This window comes from Entamoeba histolytica, genomic scaffold (assembly GCF_000208925.1).
Source record: "Entamoeba histolytica HM-1:IMSS scf_1104750518287 genomic scaffold, whole genome shotgun sequence".
In the NCBI taxonomy this organism is placed as follows: domain Eukaryota; phylum Evosea; order Mastigamoebida; family Endamoebidae; genus Entamoeba; species Entamoeba histolytica.
This window is the reverse complement of record NW_001914998.1, coordinates 17,364-43,091: the sequence shown is the minus strand read 5'-3', so window position 1 is coordinate 43,091 and position 25,728 is coordinate 17,364. Positions and strand designations below refer to the sequence as shown.

The following is a 25,728-nucleotide window of genomic DNA, read 5'->3' as shown; positions in this document are numbered from 1 at the left end:
AATGAAAATAAATATAAATTGAAAATAGATATAAATGATATAATAATAGAGAAAAGTATAAAAGATAAATTTAATATTAATATAAAACAGAATAAATATAAAATGAAAATAGATATAAATGATAATAATATAAAAATGATAAAGATGAATAAACATATACATCTAAATAGAAAAGAATAACAATAAGAAAATCTAAATAATATAAACATAAAAATAATAAAATAAGAAGAAGGTACTAATATATAGATAATAAGAATAACACAATGATATAAATAATATAAACAGAGAAATAAATATAAATATAAATATATAAAAATACGATAGATAAATAACATATAAACAAAAGAATAAATATGAATATGATTCATCAAATAATCTACTTCATTAATATTTCATACAAAATATAAATGATCATAAAATATAAACATAAATATTTACATATTCTGTATTTATCATATTTTTTTTATTTTTTTTTTATTTTAGGAGCAAAATATAATAAATGGAAAATTCTATGGATGCAAATTTTTTTTCATCTTTTTTCTTTTTTGTAAATTATTTAGATGCATTTTTTCTTTGCTAATTTTCGTACCCAGATGAAATAAAAAAATATGAAAAAGATAAATAATATAGAGTAAGAAGAACAATATAAATAATACAAAACAATCAATATGATAAAGAAAAATAAAAGAAACCGAGAAACATAAATGCATTGATAATAAATACATACCAATGATGATAATAACAATAATAACAATGGTTATGAAAATGAAAGAAACTACAATAATGCAAAATAAAGAATACAGAATAAGAAGAAATGAATATAAAGAAAGGATAATGTATTTAAATAAAATAAAGACATAGAATAATAATTGAAAGAAATTAGTTATAATTAATTAGTTAAATATAATAGAGGTTATTGAAAAAAATAAAGAAAAATAGACTAAAGAAAATAGGGTATGATAAAACAAATCAATAATCATTTCAATAAACCTGTAAGTAATTGAAGAGAGTATTAAATTAATAAATGAATTAAAAATGAAAATAACAAGACAAAAGATGTTAGAAACGTTGTAATTAAAAACCTAATGTATGTTCATAGAACATTATTTTCTCCTACACTTAAATATATTCATTTGAATTTATAGTAAGAATGTGATGTAATGTGAATATTCTCTACAATGCACTTAATAATAGACAAGAGTTTTATTAATACTTCATTAACTATTTTTATATACAGATGAATAATAATTATTAAAAAGACAAAAAAATTAAATGGTTTTACAATGAAAAGTTTATAGAAATGTAATTTATTGTTTAAAATTGGATTTTTTCATAGAAAAGTTATAATAGAAATAAAAGATACTATTTTCAATATAGTAGATATTTTTCTCTTTGTATAAAACTCAAATTTGAATTGTAATAAATAAAAACTATTTGATAAAAAAAGAGAAGTGTATAAATATTTAAGAATGAATAAAATAACAAAAGAGTAGTTTTAATATAAAAGCATTAAGTAAATTTTAAAAGACAATGAAATTAAAGTATAAGAAAAAGAAATAAAAAATTTTGATATAAATACCATTAAAAAAAATAACAAAATAACAATTAACGTTTTTAATAACATTTAAATAATAAAATAAAAAATGTTTTTTATTTTTAAACTGAAAAAAGGTAATCTTAAAGATGTCAGAAGACACAACATATTCATTTTATGAATACCTATTACATAGCCATGGATATCCATCTGATTTAGAAACAATTTTAAAAGAGTCAGAAGAGATAATAGATCAAATTATTAAATTAACAGAAGAATTTGTAAAAGAATTTTTACATGAAAGTATAACATCATTACCACCACAAAAACCTAAACGATTGCAGATGCTACAGTCTGTAGTAAAAAATGATTATATTACATATCGTGTGATTGGACATGTTCATTCAATATTTTCAGAATTAAATGGAACTCCAAGACAAGGACTTTTGTCTCCAACAACACGAGCATATATTGAATTTGAAAAATGGGTAATACCAGAAGTAGCAGTGAAAGGAATAGAAGAATATTCCCATTTAATTATTTTATTTAAATTTCATTTAAATAAGAATCATGCTTATCACCCATTAGTCCATCCACCTAAACGAGGGAAAAAAACATCAGTTTTTACAACAAGATCACCACATAGACCAAATAATATTGGATTAACTGTTTCATTAATTGATAAATTTGAGAATAATAAATTATATCTAAAAGGAATAGATCTTGTAGAAGGAACACCAATTATTGATATTAAACCATATATTTTTGCAGATTCTATACCAATAGAACAAATCAAACAACCAGAATGGTTGTGTCGTTCATCTCATGCAGAAAAAATTAATGTTGAAATTGATGAAAAAGTAATACCAAAAATGAAAGAATTAATTAATAAGTTAGAGTTTTATAAAAGTATTGAAGAATATATTGAAGTTATAAAAGAAGTATTATCACTTGATATTAGAAGTGTTCATATGCAATCAAAACATGAAATTAAAAGATATGGAGTTTTAATAGATAAAACAAATATTATATTTTGTTATGAAGAGAAAGGGATAAGAGTAATTGATATTGAATATATAGAATGTCCTGGTAAATATTCTAAAATAAAGAAATAATTGAATTAAATTTAAAACCTCAATTTAAAATAAAAAAGAAAATAAAAAGAAAATAAAACTAATTAAAATAAATAATGAAAATAAAAAGATTAGACCAAACTACTATTAATAAAATTGGTGCTGGAGAAGTTATTCAAAGACCGTTTAATGTAGTCAAAGAATTAATTGAAAATTCTATTGATGCACATTGTTCATCTATTATTATAAGTATTGGAAAAGGAGGATTAGAAAGTATTGTTGTAACAGATGATGGATGTGGTATTTCACTTGAAGACTTAAAAGTATTAGGAGGAAGATATACAACAAGTAAAAGTATTGAAGGAGATACATATGGATATCGAGGAGAAGCATTGTCATGTATGACATATGTTGGTAAAGTGACTATTATAAGTAGAACTGCTACAAGTGAAATTGGTTATAAAGTTGTATTTCAAAATGGACAAATAACAGAAAATCCAATTCCTCTTGCTTGTAGTATAGGAACAACTGTAATTGTTAATAATTTATTTGATAAAATGTTAAGAAAAAAATCAATGAAAGAAACAGAAGAATATAAAAAAATCATTTCGATAATTGGGGACTATGCAATTCATAAAGCAACCATTGCATTTACACTTAGAAAAGCAGGAACATCAGTATGTGAAATTAAAACAGAAAAACATTCAACAATACTAAAGAATATAAGTAAAATCTTCACAACAAATATTTCAAATAATCTTCAACAATATTCTTATCAATGTTTAGAACCACCATTTCAAATGATATGTTATTTAAGTAATTCAATATTTCAAGGTAAAAAAAATAAAATGATATTTTTTGTTAATGATAGATTTATCGAACACATTGGACTTAAAAAAGTTATTGAAAGAATTTATGATGAATATTTACCTAAAGTCAATTATTTTGTTTATTTGTCTATTAATGTTAATAAAGAAAGAATTGATTGTAATGTTAATCCAAGTAAAACTGCTATAAGACTATTAGAAGAAGAAAAATTAATTAATCAAATAGATAAATTTCTTAATTCAATTATCATTGAATTCTCTCAAACAAGAAGTTTTCCTCCTTCTCAAATTAAAACACAACCAATGCCAAATATTCAACAAGAAAAATATTTTAATAGAGTTGATTCTACTTCTACTTCATTACTTTCTTATATTGATGATGATAGAAAAAAGGTATTACAAAATACAAGGTCTCAATATTCAATTGGAAAATCAACTTGTAATAATGAAGAAATACAAATTGAACATAACGAAGAAATTAAATCTCCTTTTAAAATACAAAGAAAAAAAGAAAAAGAAAATGAAGAAGAAGAGGAAAATGAGTTAAATAGAAATGTTTTAAAAGAAGAAAGTAATGAAACATCAACAAAAGTACCAAAACAACCAGAAAGTTTAAAACATAATACTTCACTCAAAAAAATCACAAAGAAAGAAAAAGAGAATAATAAAATTCATATTGAAGTTATAAAAAGAAGACCAAATAAATTTAAAGAAGACTTTTTACCAAGTTTAACCAAATTAAGAAATGAATTTGAAAAAGAAAATGTTAATATTGATATGATTCCAATATTAAATGAAAGTACATTAGTTGGAATGATTGATACATCATATGGAATAATTCAATCTAGTACAACTATGTTTTTAATTCATATTCCTACTATTATTCAAGACCTTGTTTATCAACAAGTTATTTATTCATTTGCTTCATTTAATATAATAGAAATAGAACCTAAACTTACTATTAATCAATTACTTGATGTTACTAAATTAAATGATGAAAAACAACAATTTATTAAAAATCAATTAATTCAACATCGCTCTTTATTGTTTGAATATTTCGCTATTACTATCACTGAAAATGGAGAAATTACAACACTTCCTGATATTCTTCCTGGATATTTACCAACTGCTTCTGCTTTTCCATTTTTTATTTCTTTATTTTCAGAAATAAAATGGGATGATGAGATAAGTTGTTTAAAAGAAATTGCAATAAATATTGGAAAATATTATTCAATTTTACCAACAGATATGTCAGTAATAGATTTAAATAAAATGGTTGAACATTTATTATTGCCATATATTAAAACAATGTTAATCCCACAACAATCATATGAGAATGTTGTTATTACTCATATTGCAGATATAGCCAAATTATATCATGTATTTGAAAGATGTTAATTTAAATAAATCTTATTTTATTATTATTTTATTAATAAAATATTGAAGTAAAACACTGGTAATACAGCATATGATGATGAAATCTAACAATAATTTGAATATTGTAACTTCTTAAAACAACAAAAACAAAACAATAAAAACCTGAGTAGACAAGTAAATATCATCAAGTAAAAAGTTTTTTTATTTTATTTTTTATTAGCTAATAAAACACGTTGATGGCGACATAAAAAATTGTTGACAAAAATAGGAAATGACAAAATAAAAAGAAGAATTAAAAGAAACAAAAAAAAACGAGTTAATTGTGGTGATCCCACATGCAACCACCGTATAATCCATTCAATTTTCACAATAAACATGACTGTGAAAATGATGTTGTAATTCGGTCATGTGGAAAACCCATTCAAACTAATTTAAACCATTTACTTGAAAAGAATGAATTAAGGAAAATGAGTATTGAAGAATTTAATGAATATAAGAATAAATTAACTGGCTTTAGAAAATTAGAAAATGAAGAAGAATTTATTTTGAAAGGAATTGAGCGGAAGTTGAAATCTTTAGAATCATTAAAGAAATGTAGGAAGAAAAAGAAAATCGAATTAGAATTGATGTCAAAAGAAATTATTGAAATTAAAGAAAAAACAGTGGAATTAAAAAAACAAAATGAGTCAATTACACAGGTTCTATGTGACTGTCAAAATTGTAATAAACATTTGACTAAAATACCTTTGAATTGATTTTTTCTTTTCTTTTTCAAATAATTAATAATTTAAAAAATTAAAACTAAAAAAAATTAAAACTAAAAAAAATTAAAACTAAAAAAAAGAACTATATAATTATAAAATAAAATAAAAAGTTCATATAAAAAATATGAAACTTTATTTTATTTTAAATTAATTTTTATTTAGTTTGTTTTTAATGAAAATAATGAAGAAGATTGTTGTTCAGAAGATAACAATTTATGTAGAATTGGATTATTTCTTTGAATGGTAATAGAATTGTTATTACATACAAGAGTAAATAAATATTTGTTAATAGCTTTTCCTTTTTTAGTGATTTCATCAATATTCATTACATAATTATCTTTATATATTTTTTGAATTCTTTCTAGTTGTAACGTTTGTTTAGATTTTCTTGAATATTTGGATTCAAACAAATATCCCAATTCAAGACAAACATCAATTAAGAAATTATTTATAAATATTCTTTTTTTCTTTTCATAGTTTCTAACACAAGTCTCTTCTTTAATACCTTTTTGTATATCAGTAATAAATGAATTTGCATATATACTCTCTGAAAGTCTCTTTACATTAATCTCTTCTGTCCCAATGGTTAATTTTATTAATCGTGGATTATTCAATGTAACTGTAGATAATTTTGTTGGTAATTCCAATGTAAATTCACAATATTTATTTAATAAAGCAAGAAGGATACTTTGTTGAATTGATTCAAAACTTTTTAATTCATTTTTTTGTTTTAAATATTTCTTACAAACAGCATCATTTCTATTCTTTAAACCTTTTTCAATTATTACATTATTATTAGAGGAATTATTTATAAATATTTGTGTAGATGAATCTTCACCAATTGGTGAAGGTGTAAGATGTTTAGTTTCCATTAAAATTGTGTTTAGGTCTTTTAGTTCTTCATTACTATTTAAAGTGATAATCTTTTTTTTTCTTTCATTTCTATTAATCTCATCAAATCTTTCTCTTTGTCAAAATGTTATCTTAACTCTCTTTTTCTTTTCTCTTTCTTCCTTTTATCTACCAATCCTTAAAGTTCTTTAAACTCACTATTTTAGGATTATTTTTCATACGAAAAAAAAAATATGATTTTTCTATACCTTTGAAATTTTCTATGGATCTAATAAAATTTTTTATTACTCTTATTCATTTTTTTTTTAGTTCATTACCTGTACTTTTAAGTTTTTTGATTTGTTCTTTACTACTTTCTATCATCAAAGAAATTCAATAACTTTTTAATTCTTTTTAATTATCAAAATTTAAAAAGTCTTTTTTTTTTAGTAATTATTAGTTTAGTTTTTTAAAAGTAACGACATCGAACAACTTATTTTGTTAATAGTCATTACCTTTTTCTTTTCAAATAAAATTTTTTTATTTTTTAAATTGAATAGAAAATTTTTTTTAATTTTTATTTTATCAATTAATGAGTCTTATTTGTTGAATAAAAAGAATGAAATTATGAAATTAAATAAATATTTAATAAGAATATAAATATATTAATTGAATAAATAAATATTTTTATACTATAAATATATTTTTATTTTTATGAGTCATTTAGACATAATTCAAATATTTTAAAAATGATATTAAAAAAAAAGAAAACTATCTAAATATTAGTAATAATAATTAAGAAAGATTTATTATTTTTAATACGTGTATAAAGTTATAAAAACTAATACTAGAGGTAATAATTCTCAATTTTTTTCTTCTAAATATGTATAAGAATAAAAAAAAATTAAAATAAACAAGAATATATATAATCTATTTTATAAATAGAATAGATATAGAAATCAAAAAACAGTGATCTAAAACTCTTTTATTGTAGAGAAATGCAATCATTCGGTCACACAAGTGAAGGGAAAGAAATAGAAAAAACAGAAAAAAGTATAAAAAAGAAAATACAAACCAGACTATTTAGGCCACTTATAACTATTCCTTCAAGTAAAAAGAATAGCTTTGTCTTTGAAGATCCTATTGATGATGAAGACTCTGTTGTTATGATAGTGAAACAACCAAAAGCAGCAAAAGGACATTCTGCTAATGCTATCAAAGAAAGACAAATAAAAAATGAAATGTGCTTCCAAGCTGCTGTTTCTCTTGCTCTTCTTCATCCATTTTGTGGATTTACAATTCGTAGACCAATTAAAGCATCTACAGCAACAAATTCAATGTCACTTGTTACTCATATTCATTATAGAAGTGATACAATAGATCTTTTACAACTTTCATCAACATGTTGTAATTTATTATACTCAAAAACTGAAGAAAAGCAATTAGAGAGTATTGCTATTAGAAGAAGAATGAATAAAAGTGTTATATTCTTCATTTTGAATTATTTACTTGATCTTTTAAGAGAATTTGGATTCTTCTTTGACTCAATTTATGCTAAAAAGACTTGTAAAACACTTCAACAAGAACGGGTTATTAGAATTTATTTTAATAATAAACTCCTTTTTTCAAAAGATGAAATTCAACGTTACGGAAAGGTAATTAATGATTATTTATTTCATCTTGCTGATAAACAAACATCAGCATATGTCGATAAAAATGATTTAAAATTTGAACAATATATGGAAGCAAATATTCCATCTTTTTATCAAAAACTAGAATCTCTCTTTCGGTAAGTTGTAATTCTTTGTTTTAAACCCCTTTAGTTTAAATTCTTTTTATGTTGTAATTCCTTTTATTTTTTTTTAAATTTTGTGAGGAATAACTTTATTGAATATATTAATATTCAAATATTTAATTTAATTTTATATCGTTTTGTTATTTAATAAAAGAAATTCACCAACTTTCGATTACCCCCTATCTCTATAAAAATAGATTTATAATTTAAAAAAAAAAACAGTCAAATAAATGAAAAAACATTTATTATAATAACTTTTTGGTTATATAACAAAAAATATAATAATTTCGTTATTTTAAAAATAAAGTATTGTTATATATTACAATAAAAAAAAACATAAAAAAGACATAAACAACACTTAAAATTCGAGTGATAGTTTCAAGATTTATGTGTTGTGGTAGTTATTCTTGATAAAACCATTTTTGTATGAAGAAAAATAAAAATAGACATGAAATTTTAAAATCTTGTCTAATAAGAAGAGAAAAAAACAATCATTGACTCCTAAAAAAAAAACAAAACATTCTCAAACTGACTTGATTTTGTATATTCTATATTTTCAAGTAAAATCATAGAAATCAAAAGAAAAAAAAAAATTAAAATAAATTAATTTTTTAATAAAAATATTAAACAAAATAATAAATAACAATAGTACCACCAATTGACCCAAAACTCTTTGAGACAGATTAATCTGAGAAAGAATTTTCTATCTCTATTCCCGAAATTTTATGCTATTAAAGCTCATCTGTTTTTTATCTTATTTACCACTTTCCAATGCAAACACCACAACAAGTTCTTGTTTCTCCTACTTATGTTGCACTTCCACAATATCAACAACCAGTTTATATAGAAAGTAAACCATCACCACAACAAACTGTTCATTCAGTAATTTCTATTCCAGTACCTGTTGTTCCACAAACTAATAAAGAAAATGAAATTAATGATACTGCCGCAAATATTTCTTTATTATTTATTATTATTGGATTTTTCTTTCCATTAGTTTGGATTATTAATTATGTTCTTTTCAGTAATAGTAAAGATAAACGTGCTTCTTTATTTGCTCGATTATCGTTGTCTATGTTTGCTCTTGGAATTATCTTTTGTGCTCTTCTTATTTGTTTCATGGTAATATTTTAAGATTAACTTTTTATTGCATGTTATATATTCATTAATTACTCTTCTCTTATTGTTTATTTTATTTCATAAGATAAATCCTTCAAATATTAACAAAAAATTCAATTTTCTTTTTAATATAATCTTATTTTAAAAATTAATTTTACTTGAATCATATTCAAACTTTTATTATATTAATTTAACATTAAAAATTTGTTCTAAATCAATAATATTTTCGTATATTTTTATATAATCTGTATAAATGTTATAGACAGGAATTAAAATATGTGCTTTACATTGTTTTATTCATAATAGAGTTTGATGATAAAGAGAGAATATAAATATTCTGAATTAAGTATAAGTAATATTGTATTACTTAGTGTTAATATAATTTAATTGTTTGTAACATTCTTATTGAATATTTATATATTAAAATCCATTTATTGATAATATTATTTATTACTTCTCTTTGTTCTCTAATTTATACTAATTTATACTAAATTTCTTTATATTTATCTTATTTATTTAATTTAAGACGAAGGGATAGGATTAGTCTCCCTTGATTCAGAAACAATGGAAATTAGTTTTATTAACACTTAATTAATTGATTATTACTCATTTGCTTAATTTCATGTATTAATTTTATAATGTCAAATATGTCATTTTTATCTACTATATTTTGGTTTGTGCGTTTAATATTCTTTTATAAAATGGTTGAACTATAATTGAATTATACTATTATTATATAATAAAATACTAATGCTAATATAATAAATCTTAAAAATATTTCGTTTAAACCTCTTTATCTTTATTTATTGTTTAATTTTCTATTTGTGTAATATTCTTTTTAATTTCAATATGGAAATTAATTACCATAAGAAAACTATCATCACAACATTATAGTATGAAATATTTCATTCATTTTTCACCCTCATAAATACTTTAACAATAATTCCAATAGAAACAAACAATAATCGTCAAAACATAAAAAAAATTAATATTTTAGATTTTCAATTTTGATACTATAATAGAAAACGAATAATATAAACATCAAGTAATGGAAATGAGACATATAACAGAAATAGAGCATAATGAAGAAATTGAAATAAAAATATTTCTCAATATGAAGAAAACCAAATTGTTGCTATATCTATTAATTAACCATTTTTTTCTTTAAAACACAATAATTGTAAAAATAAATAAATTTTATTCAATTGAATGTTTTATAACACGTTTATTTAAAAATTTATCTAAAGGTAGTAGTTATTTTTAACTTTAATATAGGAGAAAATAACAATTCTAGAAAGAAAAAAAAAATCGTGTAATAAAAATATCAATGAATTAAATTAATTACTCCTCTTTTTTTTTTATCATTTAATTTTATTTGTATATTTACATAAAATCTAAAAAAGTTAATGAAATTGTAATATTTACATTCATTTATCATTGAAATTTCTAACCAAATTTATTCCTATCTCTCTATTAATAAATAAATTTTTTGGAGTAATAATTTAATGTAAAAGTAAATAATGATTTAATATAATTGTAAGAAACTTTTTAAACGCCTTTGTTCTAATCTATTTTTAGAAAGACATATAACATTTTTGAAAACTGACAACTGAGTTATTAGTTAACAATGGGAAATCAATCAAGTATTCATTATTCCATTAGGTCAAGCCGTTCTGGATCAATTTCTAATCCAAAAGAATTTAGGCCTATTGGAAGAATTGAGTCAAAACATTCTCATCAAAATGTTTTGAATGAAGAATACTTAAATGGTAATTCAGCTATTTGTTTTGCAACACCAAGAAGAGATCTTCGGTCTAATTCAATGGGGAAAAAAAATAAAAGTTCTTGTCTAAGTGGGGATTTATCATATCCAATACAGCCAATTGGACGTTCATCATCATTTTCAAAGGCACATTATTTAAAAGAAAATGATTTAGAAGTTCATGTCTTATCTCCAAAACAAAGTGATACTCCAATATTAATAACAAAAGACGATTTAAGATCACCTAAAAAAAATAAAAAATTTTTAGTTCCTACTCTTTCTATTCCTATCAATACAAATAATAGAAGTCAACAATCTCATTCTCCTCGTTCATTATTTTCTCCTATCTCTATTCTTTCACCAAAGACATTGTTTAGTCCAAGAACTCCTAAAAGTTTAAGATCATCAGGAACTAATTCTCCAGTAGAACTATGTGAAGGTCTTTCTTTTGAAGAAAAAGCAGAGTTTTTTGTTAATGAACTTGGATTTAATGATTTTAAAATTATTTATGATAGTTATGTTGAAGAATTAGATACAAGAACATTTAATGAATATGTACTATATCAACCAAATATTATTCTTATTCTTATTCTTGATGATTGTCAATTTGGTGTATATCAAAATCAACCATTAATAAATAATAAATATACATCTTTTATTAATGACTCAGATAATTGTATCATTTTTTCATTTAAAGCTAATAAAAAAGAGCCAATTATAATAACACGAAAAAGCCTTGAAACTAAAACTATTACAACATATCCAAATACTGAAAAACAATTCATTTTTACCATGTATTCTGCATTTTGGTTAACAACAGATGGTAAAGTTACTTTTCATCAAATGATTAGAAAGTCATATTCAATTCAACCCCAAGTTTTAAATCCTTTTCATGAAAAGACTTTATCAGAAAAAAGTAATTGCAATAGATTAGTTGTTTTAAAATTACTTGAAGAAGAAAAATATTTGTAATTCACTTCATTTATTATTATATAATTTCTAGTAAATACAATATAACCACAAGTTAAATAGTATATTTAAATTATTTAATGATTATGATCTATTACTTTTGATCCAAAATCTTTTCCCCAATTAAAACATTCTATTTCTTGTTCTTTTGTTGGTCTAAACCGAATTGATAATGGCTTATTAACTTCTTTTACTTTAAGTTGTTGAATCCTTGGTATTAAATTTTTCACACCTTCCCCACTCCATCCAAATGACCCAAAACATTGAATAAGTCTATTATTATGCATAAATGGATTCAGATGTCCAAGTAAATCATAAAAAGGAGGTGTTGCGTCTCCAACAATCGTTGGTGATCCAAGTAAAAGTCCTTTAGCATCTTTAAAATCTTTCAGAATTTCTGTAATTGTTGTATTTACAATATTATAAACTATAACTTCAACTCCAGTAGATTTGATTCCTTCAACAATTTTATTTGTCATAATTTTAGTATATCCATAAGCAGAACCATAAACAACTATTACTTTATTTTTTAACATTTGTGGTTGACTCCATTCTTTATATTTTTCAATTATTTTTTTAATATCTTTCCTAATTATTAATCCATGACTACAACAAATTACTTGTAGCTCTTCAACAGGAAATCCCATTTGTGTTTCAACTAATTGAACTCCTTTTAATACACTAGACTTGAATGGAGACATAACGGCATCAAAATAATGTCTATATAATTTCTCAAAGATATGTTCCTTTCCTTCAATTTGGTCATCAAATAATTTTGGTTCTGCGTAATGAACAGCAAAAAAGTCACATGGAAGTAATATTTTTAACTCTTCTATTACGGTCATCATTGTATCTGGCCAATGAAGAAATGGTTGAATTAAAAATTTAAGATGATACTCTCCAACTTGCAGACTTTTTAATTTAATTGAACAAACTGTTTTCACTTCTGGAGAAAGATGACTAATAAATTTTAAATTATTAAGAGCAGCAACTGTTGCAATAATTGTTGCATTTGGATATTTTTCAAGAATATGATTTAATGAACCACTATGATCTGGTTCTGTGTGGTTAAGAATAATATAATTAATCTGTCCTTTTTTACCAATTACATTTTCTATTCTTTCTAAATGTTCTTGGTAGAATGGTTCTTTTACTGTTTCAAATAATACATTTCCGTCGTTAGTTGTTAACAAAAACGAATTATAAGTTGTTCCAAAAGGGGTTGGGACAATAACATCAAATGTTCTGAGGTCAAAATCAAAAACACCTACCCAATATAAATTATCTACTACTTTAACAGCTAAATTCTGCATTTCAGAATTTCTATTTTTTCCAATTCAATATGTTGATTAAATAACACAATTATTTCGTGATTATTTATCATTTATCTGTTTGAAAAGTCAGTCTGAGTTTTTTAAGAATTTAAAAACTAAAAATATATCAACGACCAAACTGTGTAGAAAATGCCAAGAAAAGTTTCACTAAGATGAAATTTCTTAATATTTTTCAAATGAAAAGAGGAAGTTGGTTTTGAGACAGTGTTTTCCTCAAACATTAAAAAGCATAGATTATTCATACCACAATCATCCAACTTAAGGAAATAATGAATTAACCAAGAAAAGAAAATTCATAATCATAAGAAAGTCGTACCTTTTTGTTGTTTTTTTTTGGATTGTCTAATCATTTCCCATACTAATAAAAAAAAAAATTTATTTATTTAAGAGACGTGTTGGTTAAAGAAAAAAAGAAACAAAAATCATTTTAAAACGAATTGGATATTATTCTTTTAATCAAAAAGTAAAAGCTTAACGAATCTGGTTTTTATTTTTTCGTAATATCTTTACACATCAAAAAAATATGAAAAATTAACTAAATAGATGTTTTTTCAGTCATATAGAACTCAATTTTATTAATCAATTCAGATATTATTAATGGAAACAACTCAATCAGCCTTTAAGCCAGTAAGAGATCTTGACAAATTTGAATTCTTTGTAGGATATGAAAGAGTAGAATCAACTTGTTGTTGTCAATCATCAAGTCATGAAGATGAGATTAAGTTATTTAGAAATAAAAGGTGGACTATGGAACAAAAATTAGTTGCTGTTCGAACAGCAAAAAAGATGGGAATGTCAAAAGCAATTAACTTTTTACAGAAAACAAATCCAAATGAGTTTTCTAAATTATCAATATCAACATTAAAATATTGGGTAGAACAATCAAATGGAAGAAAAAAAAGGTATTATGATTAAACATTTTAATAGACATAATACTCTTTGTAGTTGATTGTTATAGTCATTCTATTGTATGCTCTCTAATTTCATTTTTTTTTTTAAGGATTTAAATATATATTTGAATATTTCTTCAATTAATAGTTTCTGAACAAACATCTTATTCCTTCTTCCTTCTATATTCTTTTTATCGAAATTAATTTTTCACCCTATTTTTAAGTTAATAGTATCATTATTATTTTAATACAATTATAAATACAAATTTTATATGAATTTCTTTTTAATAACAATATTCTCTTTTTATGTTATAAAAAAATAATTAAATAATTAATGAAGAAAAGTTAAAATTAATTAAGTGTTAATGGAATTCGTTTCTATTGTTTCTTATTCATTTGAGACTAATTACACTAATGATTTCTTTTCTAACATCACTACAGAATATGTTTGATTGTGTTAGAGTTAATATCCATTTATATTATTCATATTTTTATTAACAAAGTTTTTAACTTCTTTTATAATGTCAATTTTCATTTTTATTTCTTTAATTAGTCTAATACTTTCTGTTTTTATTATTCCATTGTTTCTATTTATTATTTCAATTTATTTTAACATTCCTTATTTCTCTATTTTCTTTTTTCTTTATTTCTTTATATCTATTCTTTTTCTTCATTTATCTTCATTCTTATTATGATATGAAATATTATTCATATCATTCATTAGATTATTTTTATTCTTATTTCTTTGTTTTGTTGTATTTTCATTGTACTTTGTTTGTTATTTATTATTCTTGCAATTTTACATCTATCATTCATTTCTTTAATTGAATTTTGTTTTTAATTTCTTCTTCATTTATTTTAATGTCTTTTTCTTCAATTTCTTTTGTATTTTCTTTAAATTCTTCTTTTGTGTTTTCAATTATCTTTTTCTTTCTAATTGCATATACTTCTTAAAGAATATCATACCATCTTTTCCTTTTATCTTCTTATTTCTTGTGTATTTCTGAATATTCTCCTTTATTCCATTCACTTCTTATTCTTTTTATTCTTTCTTGTATCTCATTTATTGTTATTCATTTATATTTGTTATTTGTTTAGTCTTTATTATTATTGTATTTACTTTGTTTTTTATTTGTTTTTCTTTGTGTCTTTCATCTTCTAATATCTCATTTTCCTTGGTATTTCATTTACCATTATTATTATGCCATTTATTGCTATTAACATTTAATTTTTTATTGTATGATCTTAGATTTCTATGTCTTGTTTTTTTCTTTACAAGAACCAAAAGTTTGACACAATAACCATGGCATTAAAATTTGTTGTATTTTCTGAATTGGAAAAAGACGTTTTATTGAAAAAAAGGAAAGATGAAGAAAACAAATAAATAAAAGAAGTTAATTACGTAAATTATAATATTATAATACACAAGGGACATTATAAAAAGAGTTAATTCCAATTATTTTTAAATTAGGAGGTAATGATACACTAGTTAAAGAAGTACAACCAGAGAAACAATTATTACCAATTTTTGATACAGAAGAAGGAATAAAAATGGCGTCAAGAGACGAGTCATTTAAAAAACAATTGTCTTCAATTTCTTTAATTCCATATTCTATTTGTCTTCCATAATGTTGAGTATCATAAAAAGTAAAAATTTTATTAACACAAATAACGTTATTGTTATTATCTTCTATTAAATGACTAATATATTGAGATACAAATGCATCAATTCTTCCTTTTCCTATAATTTTAATACTTTTTAGTGATTCTATAACATTTAATTGATCACATAAACTATTAGCAATTTGTAATGGAAATGAAATACTTTCTAATGACGTACAATCAAAAAGTGCATTACTTCCAATATAAACAACATTTGTGGGAATTTCTAAATGTTTTAATCCAATACATCCACTAAAACAACCAACTCCAATATTTGTTAATCTATTACTTAGTTCAATTCTTGTTAAATTAAAACAATTAAAAAAAACATAATTCCCAATGTCAATAATATGAAAAGGTAATGTTATTGTTTTTAATGCTAAATTTTGTGAAAAAGAATTATCTCCAATATGAGTAATATCTTTACAATGAAATAATTGTTCTATTGTATTTTCATTTCCATTATATTCTATATGACTGAAATTAAATTTTATTGTTTTATGTTTACGAATTAGTATTTGTTGTTCTTTATATGTTATTGGATAACATATTTGTACTTGATTAATACCTTTTATAAATGGGTCAAATGATGAATAAAGAAATAGTGTTTGAATGAAAGGAAATAATGTCAATGATTGAATACTGATTGGATTAAATCTCAATCTATCTAAATTCCTTTTATACTTAGAATTAACACAAATAACATTTATAAAATCACTTTCATATTCTAAGTATTTCATTACAATAAGCATTGAATATCCATCTACTTTATTCTTGATATTGTTCATTTTCTCCTTTTTTCTGATTTTTTTTTTCTTGTTCTTTTTTTTAAAAAAAAATTGTTAAAAAAAAGAGAAAGAAATTACAAAATTACTAATAAGAAAAAAGATTTCAAATAGCTTGATTTTAGTTGTATAATTCAAATAAATAATGTTATTATTTATATTAATTTTATTTGGTTATTAATAAAGTTGATGTTAATTTTGATTCAATAAAATATAATTTTGTTTATATCTATAATCTTGTCATTTTTAAGTGCCAATATTGATTTAAAGATTGATTGGAATTATTATACTTATCAATACTATGAGATAATCTGACGTGACATTATAATTAGTTTGTTGTAAATAATAGTTATATTATTTTAAATAATTTTATTATTATCGTCCTTTATGATTATTAATACTATAATTCTTCTTTTTGTTATTTATATTCATTGAAATAAAAACAGTCATTATTAATGAAACTAAAAATTACTATTTTTTATTAAAGATTTTATTAAATATAATATTAGCACTTTTTTATTTTAAAAAATATTAGAAATGACTTATTTTAATTCAGATAAATGGTGTTACTCTTACTCTTTTTGATGTTTATACTCAACCTCTTCTTTTATTCTGTTAAGTAATTTAAAAGAACTAGAAAAATTATAAACTTTATTTTAAGATGAAGTTAATAGAAAATATTTTATCATTGGTTAATAAGTCTTATTAAAATTGAATAACCATTAATATAACTCTTGATGATATGTTTTTAACTCTACTGAATTTTCAATAATAAAATAAAAATTTTATTTGTTTAATAAAATTTATATTATAAATTCTTTTATTGAAAAATCAAATTGACTCGTTTGAATTACTGAGTTTTCTATCTTTCCAACTTCCATACATTAGTTTTTTATCAATTCAAAAAATCAAACTATAAAAGAATTTATTTTATTAATTAGTTTTACTACAAATTAGAATTTAAAAAAAAATATTTATACAGAGGATAAAATAAATAAGAAAAGGTAAATGGATATGATAAACAGATAAGTCTGATACTTACTAATGAAATATAAATATCTAAAATTGTTCAATACAAAATAAAAAATAAGGATTTAATAGAGCAACTCAATATAACAAGACAGTTGATAAAATAGGTTAATGGAATTTAAGTATTTTTATGAAATACATGAGGATATTTTATGAATAAAAATTAATATAATTCATCAACTCTTTCGTTAAAGAGTAATGCATTTGTGTGGTTTTTATTCAATAAGTACATTAGATAATGATAAACTAAAATCTAATATAAAAGATAATTCTTAAATTTCCTTAGAAAAAAAAAGAATTAAGTTCATTAATTTCAATTAATAGTTCAAAAGAATAAAAGAAATTATTAAAAAGAAATAATTATTTCTACTAATACTATATTTGAGTTGTAATAGTCATTTTTAAGTTTTAGAACTTAAAAATTAATAAAATTAATTCGATTGAAAACTCGAAGGTTAAGAAAAAAAAAAGAAAAGGGTTAAGAAACAATACTTTTTAATTTTAATTATTAAAGAAAAAGTTAACTTTTAGTTGAATTTTATTACGATTTTTTTAAAGATCTTAAATAAGATCCAGTTTATCAAAAAAATTAACAGTCTCATGGCATCACATCCATTGACTATTACTGTTTCTTTAAATGAACTACTCAATATGAAAGAAAATATGTTAACATTACAAATAATTCAAAAAGAAAATCAACAGCTTTTAAAAATATATTCAGAAAGAAAACGTTCATGTGAAAAATATCAAAGTGAATGGGAAAATGTAATAAAGAAATATGAAGAGTCAATGTTAAAATTAACAACACTTGAAAAACAAAAAGAAATTTTTGATAACAAAATTAAAATGGCTGATGAATGTTATCGTGATATTTTAAAAACAGAAGAAAAAGAATTAAACGAAAATATAAAAAGTGAAGAAGAAAGATATTATCCATTTGATGATAAAGAAGATGATACTGTTCTTGAATATTTTGGTTGTGAATCAGAAGAAGAAAAAAGACAACCTCCAACGATTAAAGAAAAGAAATATAATAGACAAAAATCTATTAAAACACCAAAACCAATTAAAATACCAAAAACAAAAAGAAATAAAACAACAGATACTCCAAAGAAAAGACAAACTAAAACACAAACAGAAAAAAGAAATTCTCTTACTCGTAAAAGAAAAAAACTATTTTATGAAAAATTTAAAAGTAATGCTCTTAGTGAAACAGAAGATCTTAAAGTCTCTTCAATACATTTTGGAGATAAAGATAACATGTTTTCAGTTAGTTATAAAAATATTCTTGATATTATTTTAGAAAGAATTCAACAACAAAAATCAATACCTATTATTGATAATCAACCAGCAATTAAAATTAAAGAAATATTTGATGCATTTTGTTTTGGAAATGCAGATATTCAAAATATCCTTATTACTTGTCAAGAAAGTCAATTAGTTGTTAAAAAAAAAATACTTCAAGACTTTATTAAATGTATTGAAACACTTCAATTCGAAAGAACAGTTTTTCATTTTAATTGTCTCTTTCAACTTTCAAAAACTAATTCTTCTTACTTATTGATTGTTGGTTGTGACATTGATTAATTGATATAAATAAACTAAACGTCATATCTTCTTTGTTTTTATAATTTAATTTCTTTTTTTTTTTTTCTAATTTTTCTTTTCTTCTTTTTATTAAATGATGTTTAATCCTTTTTTTTTCTTTATAAACTTTATTCTTCGATCTGTTTTACTCATTCAAAGATGTCTTCTGGTTCTACCAATTCTTATCTTAACAATAGTAATGGTCCTGAATTAGTATATGTAACTAAAATCCCTGAAATTAAAAGAATGAATTATCCTAATTTCTCATTAACTATAACCCCTCCTAATTCAGACATCCCTAAAATACTTCCTTTAGTTACAAATATTGTTCCTATAATCCACAGTGATGCTCAACATGACTTTAATGGAAATACTAATACCAGAAGTGCTATAAAACCATTTAATATTACACCAAATATACAATCAATACAATCAATAGAACCAATAGACCTAATACAACCAATACAACCACTTTTGGTTTCTAATCCCCATCCAAAATTGAACAGTGATGCTCAACATGACTTTAATGGAAATACTAATACCAGAAGTGTTATAAAACCATTTAATATTACACCAAATATACAATCAATACAATCAATAGAACCAATACAACCAATACAACCACCTTTGGTTTCTAATCCCCATCCAAAATTGAACAGTGAAAATACTTCTAAAAGAAGAAGTAAAGATAACAAAGGAGATTTAGACTCTAGTGAAACTAGTTCTGAACCCCAAAAAGATCACGACAAACAACTCACCAGTTCACATAAAAAAGATAAATCCGAACAGAAGAGTGATAATGAAAATATTAAAATTAAGTGTATGTTTTCTGATTTAAAAGATGATAATGAAATATTTAAGGATGAAGTAATTACATTAACACAAAAGATCTTTAAAAAACATGATTTAAGACTTAACAAAGAAAAGCTAAAAACACTCTACGAGTTTAATAACCAATCAAGTTTGTTATCAGCATCAGTTATTCAAAATATATTATATAACAAAACTAATGTTATGTTTTATTTTATGACAGAACAAAATCTTTATGGTGCCTATTTTTCAAAGTTTGGCAGTAAACCAAATGATGATAAGTGGATGGATGACGAAAAGTATAGAATTTATTCTATCTTCAGAAATAAGCAATTCCATTTACAAGAATGGAAGAGAAAAGAGTTTCAAGACCCAGATGATACTTCAAAAAATATACTTCATGCCTATGGACTTTTCACTCCATTAAACACAGAAAAAGAGGTTATTCAAACATATTGTGGAATTGTAGTTAATAAAGACAAAAGTATGCAATGGGATGATAATTTCGATGATTATTATGAATGTACTGAAAGTAAAAATCCATTCTTTAATACAAAAGACAATAGAAACGAGAAAATAGTGAAAATTATCATTATTGGACAGGCATAAGTGAAAATTCTACTTTTTAATCCTTTTTTTTTAACATTTTAAAGGAAAGTAATGTTATGAAGTAAACATTCAATTAGGTTGTTCTGAGTTAAGTATATCTACCATTGAAAAAGCACGATACCCAGCTCTTCTTTTTTTATCTTTTTCAGGATCTCTTTTTTTCATTAGTTGTGAGTCTTTAGCAGATATTTTACAGTCGTCTAGTTGATTGTTATCTTTTACCTTTTCTAAAGGTTCATCATTTAAGTCTTCTGTTTTATTTGAAGAATGTAATGAATTTTCTTTATATCCCTCTCTTGGACTTTGAGAATTTGAATTAATATGAAGTTCATTGCTTGAATGAACAGAATCATTTTGACTATCATCAATTCTATGTGGAATAATTCCTTTCAAAGACTCTTTTCTTCCAATTAATTGTTGTTGTTCACGTTTTCGAGGTGACACAGTAACAGGAAATTCTGTTATTTTTTCATCAAGAGTTAGTGGTGTTTTGTTATGACTTTTTTGAGGATCAGAAGTACGAGATGAAACAATTAAATGAGGTAAAGGAGTTGTCTTTAATGTAGAAGATAAAGTAGGCATTTGTTTATTTTGTTGAGGAGAAGAAATAGGTTTATTTGGTACTAAATAGTTGGTTGTTTTTGAAGGTGATAAAGGATGGAGAGGATGTTGAGAAGAGGGATGTTCTTCATTTGACTTATTAGAATGATGATTTGTTCCAATAAATAATTTTTTATCAAGTCTAGAAGTTACTTGAATAGTTTGACCAGGAAAAGAAGATAACTGAGAATTTTTTTTAGTAAAGATATTAATAATTGAAGAAGGGGTATTTAAAGCGTATTGAACTTCATCATTAAAGAATGAATAATCTTCATTAGTAAAGAAACAAGTTCTTTGATCATTATATACATTTGGTAATGAATATTGAGAAGATATTTTAATGTCATTAAGAAGATCAATATGATCAAGAATATATTGTAAAATAATATTTGCATTTGAAGTACTTGAAATACAAAAAGCCCATTCATCAAAATTAGCATTAGAATTAATAATAGTATAAGCTGCAAACATTCTCATCAAAGCAACAAAAATACCAGTAAGACAAGGTTGAATTTTTTTAATCCAATTAGTAATTAAAATCATTTTTTGTTGATCATTTTGTTGAGAGAATGAAATAAGGTCATGTTGATTTACCATAATAAAAAATGGCATACAACTTGTTTTTATATACAATTTTAATAATTCAATCATTTCATTAAAATTACCTTTAATACTACCATTATTAAATGAGTCAACAATATTCATTGTTAATTTAGTTGGAGGAATTTGTTTAAATATATTATTTTCAAAGAAATTATCGTGGGTATAAATATGTTGCATTAAAGATATAACTAAAGGAGGAACACCATTAACTAAATGTGTTTGATTAGGTTGAATACCAATTAAATAAGTAGAATACACTTTTGATTGTTTTTGTAATCGTTGCATTAAAGAAACAAGACTTTCAATATCACCATCTATTGGTAAAGGAGAATTATCACTAAAAGGAGTATCCATTTTCATTCCAGGGAATTTTTCATAATAATAAGCTCTTGATGAAGAAACAATAGTAAAATGAGTATAATCAACAGGACAACATCTTAATGATGTTCCAGATTGATAAATACAAACAAAATGATCAACCAAAATAATAACCAAAGGTTCAGAACAACGTTTAAAATCAAATCTATAATAAAAATAAGAACGTTGAAATCTATCTAAATCATCTGATAATTTAGTATGTCTTGAACAAAAGTAATTTAAAGGTAATAAATAATAACCAAGAGAATTATTTATATTTTGATCAATTCTATCTCTTTGATTAACAATACCAGAAATTCTATAATTTTCATCAAGTAATAATGGAATAAAAGGAAAAGGTTCCGACATATAAGAATTAATTAAAGGAAAAGAATGATATAAAGGTAATGATATATCAATTGGTAAAGAAATAAGTACATTTTGAGTATCATAATGAAATACAAAAGGAATTTTTTTAGGAGAATTAAAATTAACAAGAAATGAATCACCAAATACAGTTTGTAATTTTTTAACAGGATCATTAATATTAAGTAATCTATTTTCAAGTAATCCATTAGTCATAGCAACAGGAATTGAATTTCCGAATATTTCAAAAATAGTTTTTTCAGAAGGAATAACTTTTTCAATAATTTCACCATTTTCTGAAATTTTAATAGTAAAAGGATCAAGTGGTTCAATTAATTTAGAATATTCATAATTTTCATTTTCTTGATTTTCTCCATGAATATTTTCAATAAAATGTTTTAAAATAGGATAATGTGAAATAGAATAATGAATAGAATTTATTTTATCAAAATTACGAACAACACTACACATCTTTTTACATTTATCAAAATTAACTAAACCATTTTCAAAACGAGATAAATTACCATCAGAAATAAAAGTCATATCACTTAAATAAATTCCAATATAAGGAACACAAGGAATTTGTGATGATTGAATAATTTTATTTATTAAATTACGTAATATACTCCAATTATGTTCAGGAGATACAATAGAAAGTAAATTATCATATTTTGATTTAGTTTCATTATCTAATTTTGAAATAGTATTTTTTAATCTATAAATTGGTGATGTTAAAAATATTTGCATAATACATACTAAACTATCAAAATTATTTAATATTTTACAATGATTTGCAACATCAATTAAAAATTTAATAATTATTAATCTTTCTTCTTGTGTTTTACAATGAACTATTCTTTTTTGAAAGTACCATTGAAATCCATTATAATATTTAACAAGTGTTTGAATTGATTTACATGCATTTTTATCATTTGTCCATTTAAAAAATTCATATAATTTAATTTTTGAGAATGCTGTATGAATTATTAATGTCATTTGTCTTGCAAATTCTATTGCTGGAATATCAATTATATCTAATGGTTTTTCTAAATGCATTAAACAATTAAATGTTGGAATAGGTAATGGTGCATCTCTAATTGTTTGAACATATGTTGTTTCTGTTCCTGCAAGACGTTTTTCTAACATTGAACGAAGTAAATCTGCTTGTTTAGACATTTCATATTCTTCAAGTTTTTCACAAAATGATTGAAAAATTTGTTGAACTTCTATTTTATTTGATATTGCTCCCCAACATTCTATTAAAATATATCGAAGACCATTCATTATTCTAACCCTAACTTCTTGTGCTTTTTTTGAATCACTTTCACAACTTATTTCAAACCTATCAACTAATCCTAAAATCATTGCTGATGAACTCATAAACATTGTATGAGTCCACATAAATGTTTGCATAAACTCGGTTGAAGCTGAACAAATTTCATTTAATAATGCATCTTCATTTGCTGCACAAATTTGTCCATCTTTACGTATTGTTGTTGGGTCTTCTTTAAGTTTATTTATAAGAAATGAATCATCTAAATTATTCTTTTTTTCTGACAATATTTTTCTTTGTTTAATTTCTTCAATTTTATTATTATTTTTTATTTCATAGGAATGTGAGATTTGGGTTTCTTCATCACTTTCATCCATTGTATCAACAAAACTCAATGAACTAGCATCACTTTGGAATTGTTCTGGTTGATGTATTGATTCAAATGTTGTAATACGTTTATTTTGTTGTGTAGATAAAGAAGAAATGGTAATAGGAGGAGAAGAAGGTTTGTTCATAAATTATTTCTAGAAGAATAATTTATAGATTTTTTCAGATAAGAGAAATACTTTCATTTTTCTTTATTAATAAAAAAAAAAACATAAAAATTCAAATATTTTATTTTAATCAAAAAATTCCTTATACGTTTTATTTTATACTTTCCTTTTTCCTTTCTTGTATTTATATATTATTTAATTTTTTTTTTATTAAATACTTAATTTTTATATTTCTTTTCTATTTTACTATTAGTTTGTTTTTGCTGTATTAAATTCTTTTTAAGTATTTTTTTAATTTATTCTTTTTTATTAACTTCTTTTGATTGATTCATTTCAATTTTAAATTCGAAGATTCAATATTAGAAACATCACACAAATACCAAAACAAAGTTTATCTTCAATGTTCACTTAGTTACTATTTGATTATGATGATGTATTTAAATAAGAAATGTATCAATATTTATTCATTTTAGTATTTCATTTTGTTGATTTATTTATGTTTAGTCTACTCTTAAATGATTATTGTTGAAACCAAACAAGAACAAAATAAAATAGTAACACTAAATAACTATTAAATAATAAGAAAAATGAGGAAATGATAAAAATATATAACCTTATCACATGTTTAAGAAATAAAATAATGTCATTCATATTTTACTCATTTTTATTATCATTTATTTAATGATGATTTATTCTTTTATTATTTATCAATATTAGTTATTTCTTTGAGCCAATGAATTATTAATTTGCAATAACTTCCTACAATCATTTAATTAAATAGAACTTAATATGAACATCACATTAATGAATAAAATCAGAATTAGAGTTAAAGTTAAAGAAAGATTGAAGTATAGTTTATATTTGATTTTAGAAACAAAGAAGATAATAAGACTCAAAACAACAAATAAAAATAAAAGAAAATGAAAAATAAACAAAGAAAATAGAAGAAAAAAACAATAGTGTAAAGAAAAGATTAAGTGGAATAATACACATCAGAGAAGTATTTAATCAGAGATGAGAAACACTTTATGATGAAAGAAGATTAAAATTTAATTCACCTTATTTGTTAGTCATCAATTTCTTTTCTTTATTTCAATTGTGAATATTTATTATTCTTTATTCATAGTTTCTTTCTGTATTTTCATATATTGTTAATCCATTATTTACCATTCTTCTGCACTTCTAATATCTTGTTCATATTTATTTCTTTTATTCAAACTGTTCCAATTAACAATTCATTTCTTTCTTCTTGTATGTTTAGTTAGTGCTTTTCTTCAT

General features: G+C 22.6%; 13 protein-coding genes across 13 annotated transcripts, besides 4 other annotated features; 9 read left to right on the top strand and 4 right to left on the bottom strand.

Annotated features, from left to right (window-relative positions):
• The first annotated feature begins 931 nt into the window (after positions 1–931).
• Positions 932–1,229: a repeat region.
• A 454-nt stretch (positions 1,230–1,683) lies between these two features.
• Positions 1,684–2,649, top strand: EHI_129960 (uncharacterized protein; the record flags this gene model as incomplete). Its single annotated transcript, XM_646730.1, has 1 exon — positions 1,684–2,649. The coding sequence occupies one exon, from the start codon at positions 1,684–1,686 to the stop codon at positions 2,647–2,649; it is 966 nt and encodes a 321-aa protein (XP_651822.1).
• Positions 2,650–2,723: 74 nt separating this feature from the next.
• Positions 2,724–4,832, top strand: EHI_129950 (DNA mismatch repair protein MLH1, putative; the record flags this gene model as incomplete). The annotated part of the gene is made up of 1 exon (XM_646729.1): positions 2,724–4,832. One exon carries the CDS (start codon positions 2,724–2,726, stop codon positions 4,830–4,832), a length of 2,109 nt encoding a protein of 702 aa, XP_651821.1.
• A 314-nt stretch (positions 4,833–5,146) lies between these two features.
• EHI_129940 (uncharacterized protein) lies at positions 5,147–5,566 on the top strand (the record flags this gene model as incomplete). The annotated part of the gene is made up of 1 exon (XM_646728.1): positions 5,147–5,566. One exon carries the CDS (start codon positions 5,147–5,149, stop codon positions 5,564–5,566), a length of 420 nt encoding a protein of 139 aa, XP_651820.1.
• Positions 5,567–5,733: 167 nt separating this feature from the next.
• On the bottom strand, positions 5,734–6,447 carry EHI_129930 (uncharacterized protein; the record flags this gene model as incomplete). The annotated part of the gene is made up of 1 exon (XM_646727.1): positions 5,734–6,447. One exon carries the CDS (start codon positions 6,445–6,447, stop codon positions 5,734–5,736), a length of 714 nt encoding a protein of 237 aa, XP_651819.1.
• A 957-nt stretch (positions 6,448–7,404) lies between these two features.
• On the top strand, positions 7,405–8,199 carry EHI_129920 (uncharacterized protein; the record flags this gene model as incomplete). Its single annotated transcript, XM_646726.1, has 1 exon — positions 7,405–8,199. The coding sequence occupies one exon, from the start codon at positions 7,405–7,407 to the stop codon at positions 8,197–8,199; it is 795 nt and encodes a 264-aa protein (XP_651818.1).
• Positions 8,200–8,972: 773 nt separating this feature from the next.
• Positions 8,973–9,335, top strand: EHI_129910 (uncharacterized protein; the record flags this gene model as incomplete). Its single annotated transcript, XM_646725.1, has 1 exon — positions 8,973–9,335. The coding sequence occupies one exon, from the start codon at positions 8,973–8,975 to the stop codon at positions 9,333–9,335; it is 363 nt and encodes a 120-aa protein (XP_651817.1).
• Positions 9,336–9,839: 504 nt separating this feature from the next.
• Positions 9,840–9,925: a repeat region.
• Positions 9,926–10,274: 349 nt separating this feature from the next.
• Positions 10,275–10,486: a repeat region.
• A 461-nt stretch (positions 10,487–10,947) lies between these two features.
• EHI_129900 (uncharacterized protein) lies at positions 10,948–12,054 on the top strand (the record flags this gene model as incomplete). The annotated part of the gene is made up of 1 exon (XM_646724.1): positions 10,948–12,054. The coding sequence occupies one exon, from the start codon at positions 10,948–10,950 to the stop codon at positions 12,052–12,054; it is 1,107 nt and encodes a 368-aa protein (XP_651816.1).
• A 74-nt stretch (positions 12,055–12,128) lies between these two features.
• On the bottom strand, positions 12,129–13,364 carry EHI_129890 (type A flavoprotein, putative; the record flags this gene model as incomplete). The annotated part of the gene is made up of 1 exon (XM_646723.1): positions 12,129–13,364. The coding sequence occupies one exon, from the start codon at positions 13,362–13,364 to the stop codon at positions 12,129–12,131; it is 1,236 nt and encodes a 411-aa protein (XP_651815.1).
• Positions 13,365–13,982: 618 nt separating this feature from the next.
• On the top strand, positions 13,983–14,300 carry EHI_129880 (uncharacterized protein; the record flags this gene model as incomplete). The annotated part of the gene is made up of 1 exon (XM_646722.1): positions 13,983–14,300. The coding sequence occupies one exon, from the start codon at positions 13,983–13,985 to the stop codon at positions 14,298–14,300; it is 318 nt and encodes a 105-aa protein (XP_651814.1).
• A 488-nt stretch (positions 14,301–14,788) lies between these two features.
• Positions 14,789–15,619: a repeat region.
• Positions 15,620–15,657: 38 nt separating this feature from the next.
• On the bottom strand, positions 15,658–16,725 carry EHI_129870 (uncharacterized protein; the record flags this gene model as incomplete). Its single annotated transcript, XM_646721.2, has 1 exon — positions 15,658–16,725. One exon carries the CDS (start codon positions 16,723–16,725, stop codon positions 15,691–15,693), a length of 1,035 nt encoding a protein of 344 aa, XP_651813.1. The 3' UTR covers positions 15,658–15,690.
• Positions 16,726–18,351: 1,626 nt separating this feature from the next.
• EHI_129860 (uncharacterized protein) lies at positions 18,352–19,338 on the top strand (the record flags this gene model as incomplete). Its single annotated transcript, XM_646720.1, has 1 exon — positions 18,352–19,338. The coding sequence occupies one exon, from the start codon at positions 18,352–18,354 to the stop codon at positions 19,336–19,338; it is 987 nt and encodes a 328-aa protein (XP_651812.1).
• A 159-nt stretch (positions 19,339–19,497) lies between these two features.
• On the top strand, positions 19,498–20,757 carry EHI_129850 (uncharacterized protein; the record flags this gene model as incomplete). The annotated part of the gene is made up of 1 exon (XM_646719.1): positions 19,498–20,757. One exon carries the CDS (start codon positions 19,498–19,500, stop codon positions 20,755–20,757), a length of 1,260 nt encoding a protein of 419 aa, XP_651811.1.
• Positions 20,758–20,826: 69 nt separating this feature from the next.
• Positions 20,827–24,471, bottom strand: EHI_129840 (Ras guanine nucleotide exchange factor, putative; the record flags this gene model as incomplete). The annotated part of the gene is made up of 1 exon (XM_646718.1): positions 20,827–24,471. The coding sequence occupies one exon, from the start codon at positions 24,469–24,471 to the stop codon at positions 20,827–20,829; it is 3,645 nt and encodes a 1,214-aa protein (XP_651810.1).
• Between the last annotated feature and the right edge of the window lie 1,257 nt (positions 24,472–25,728).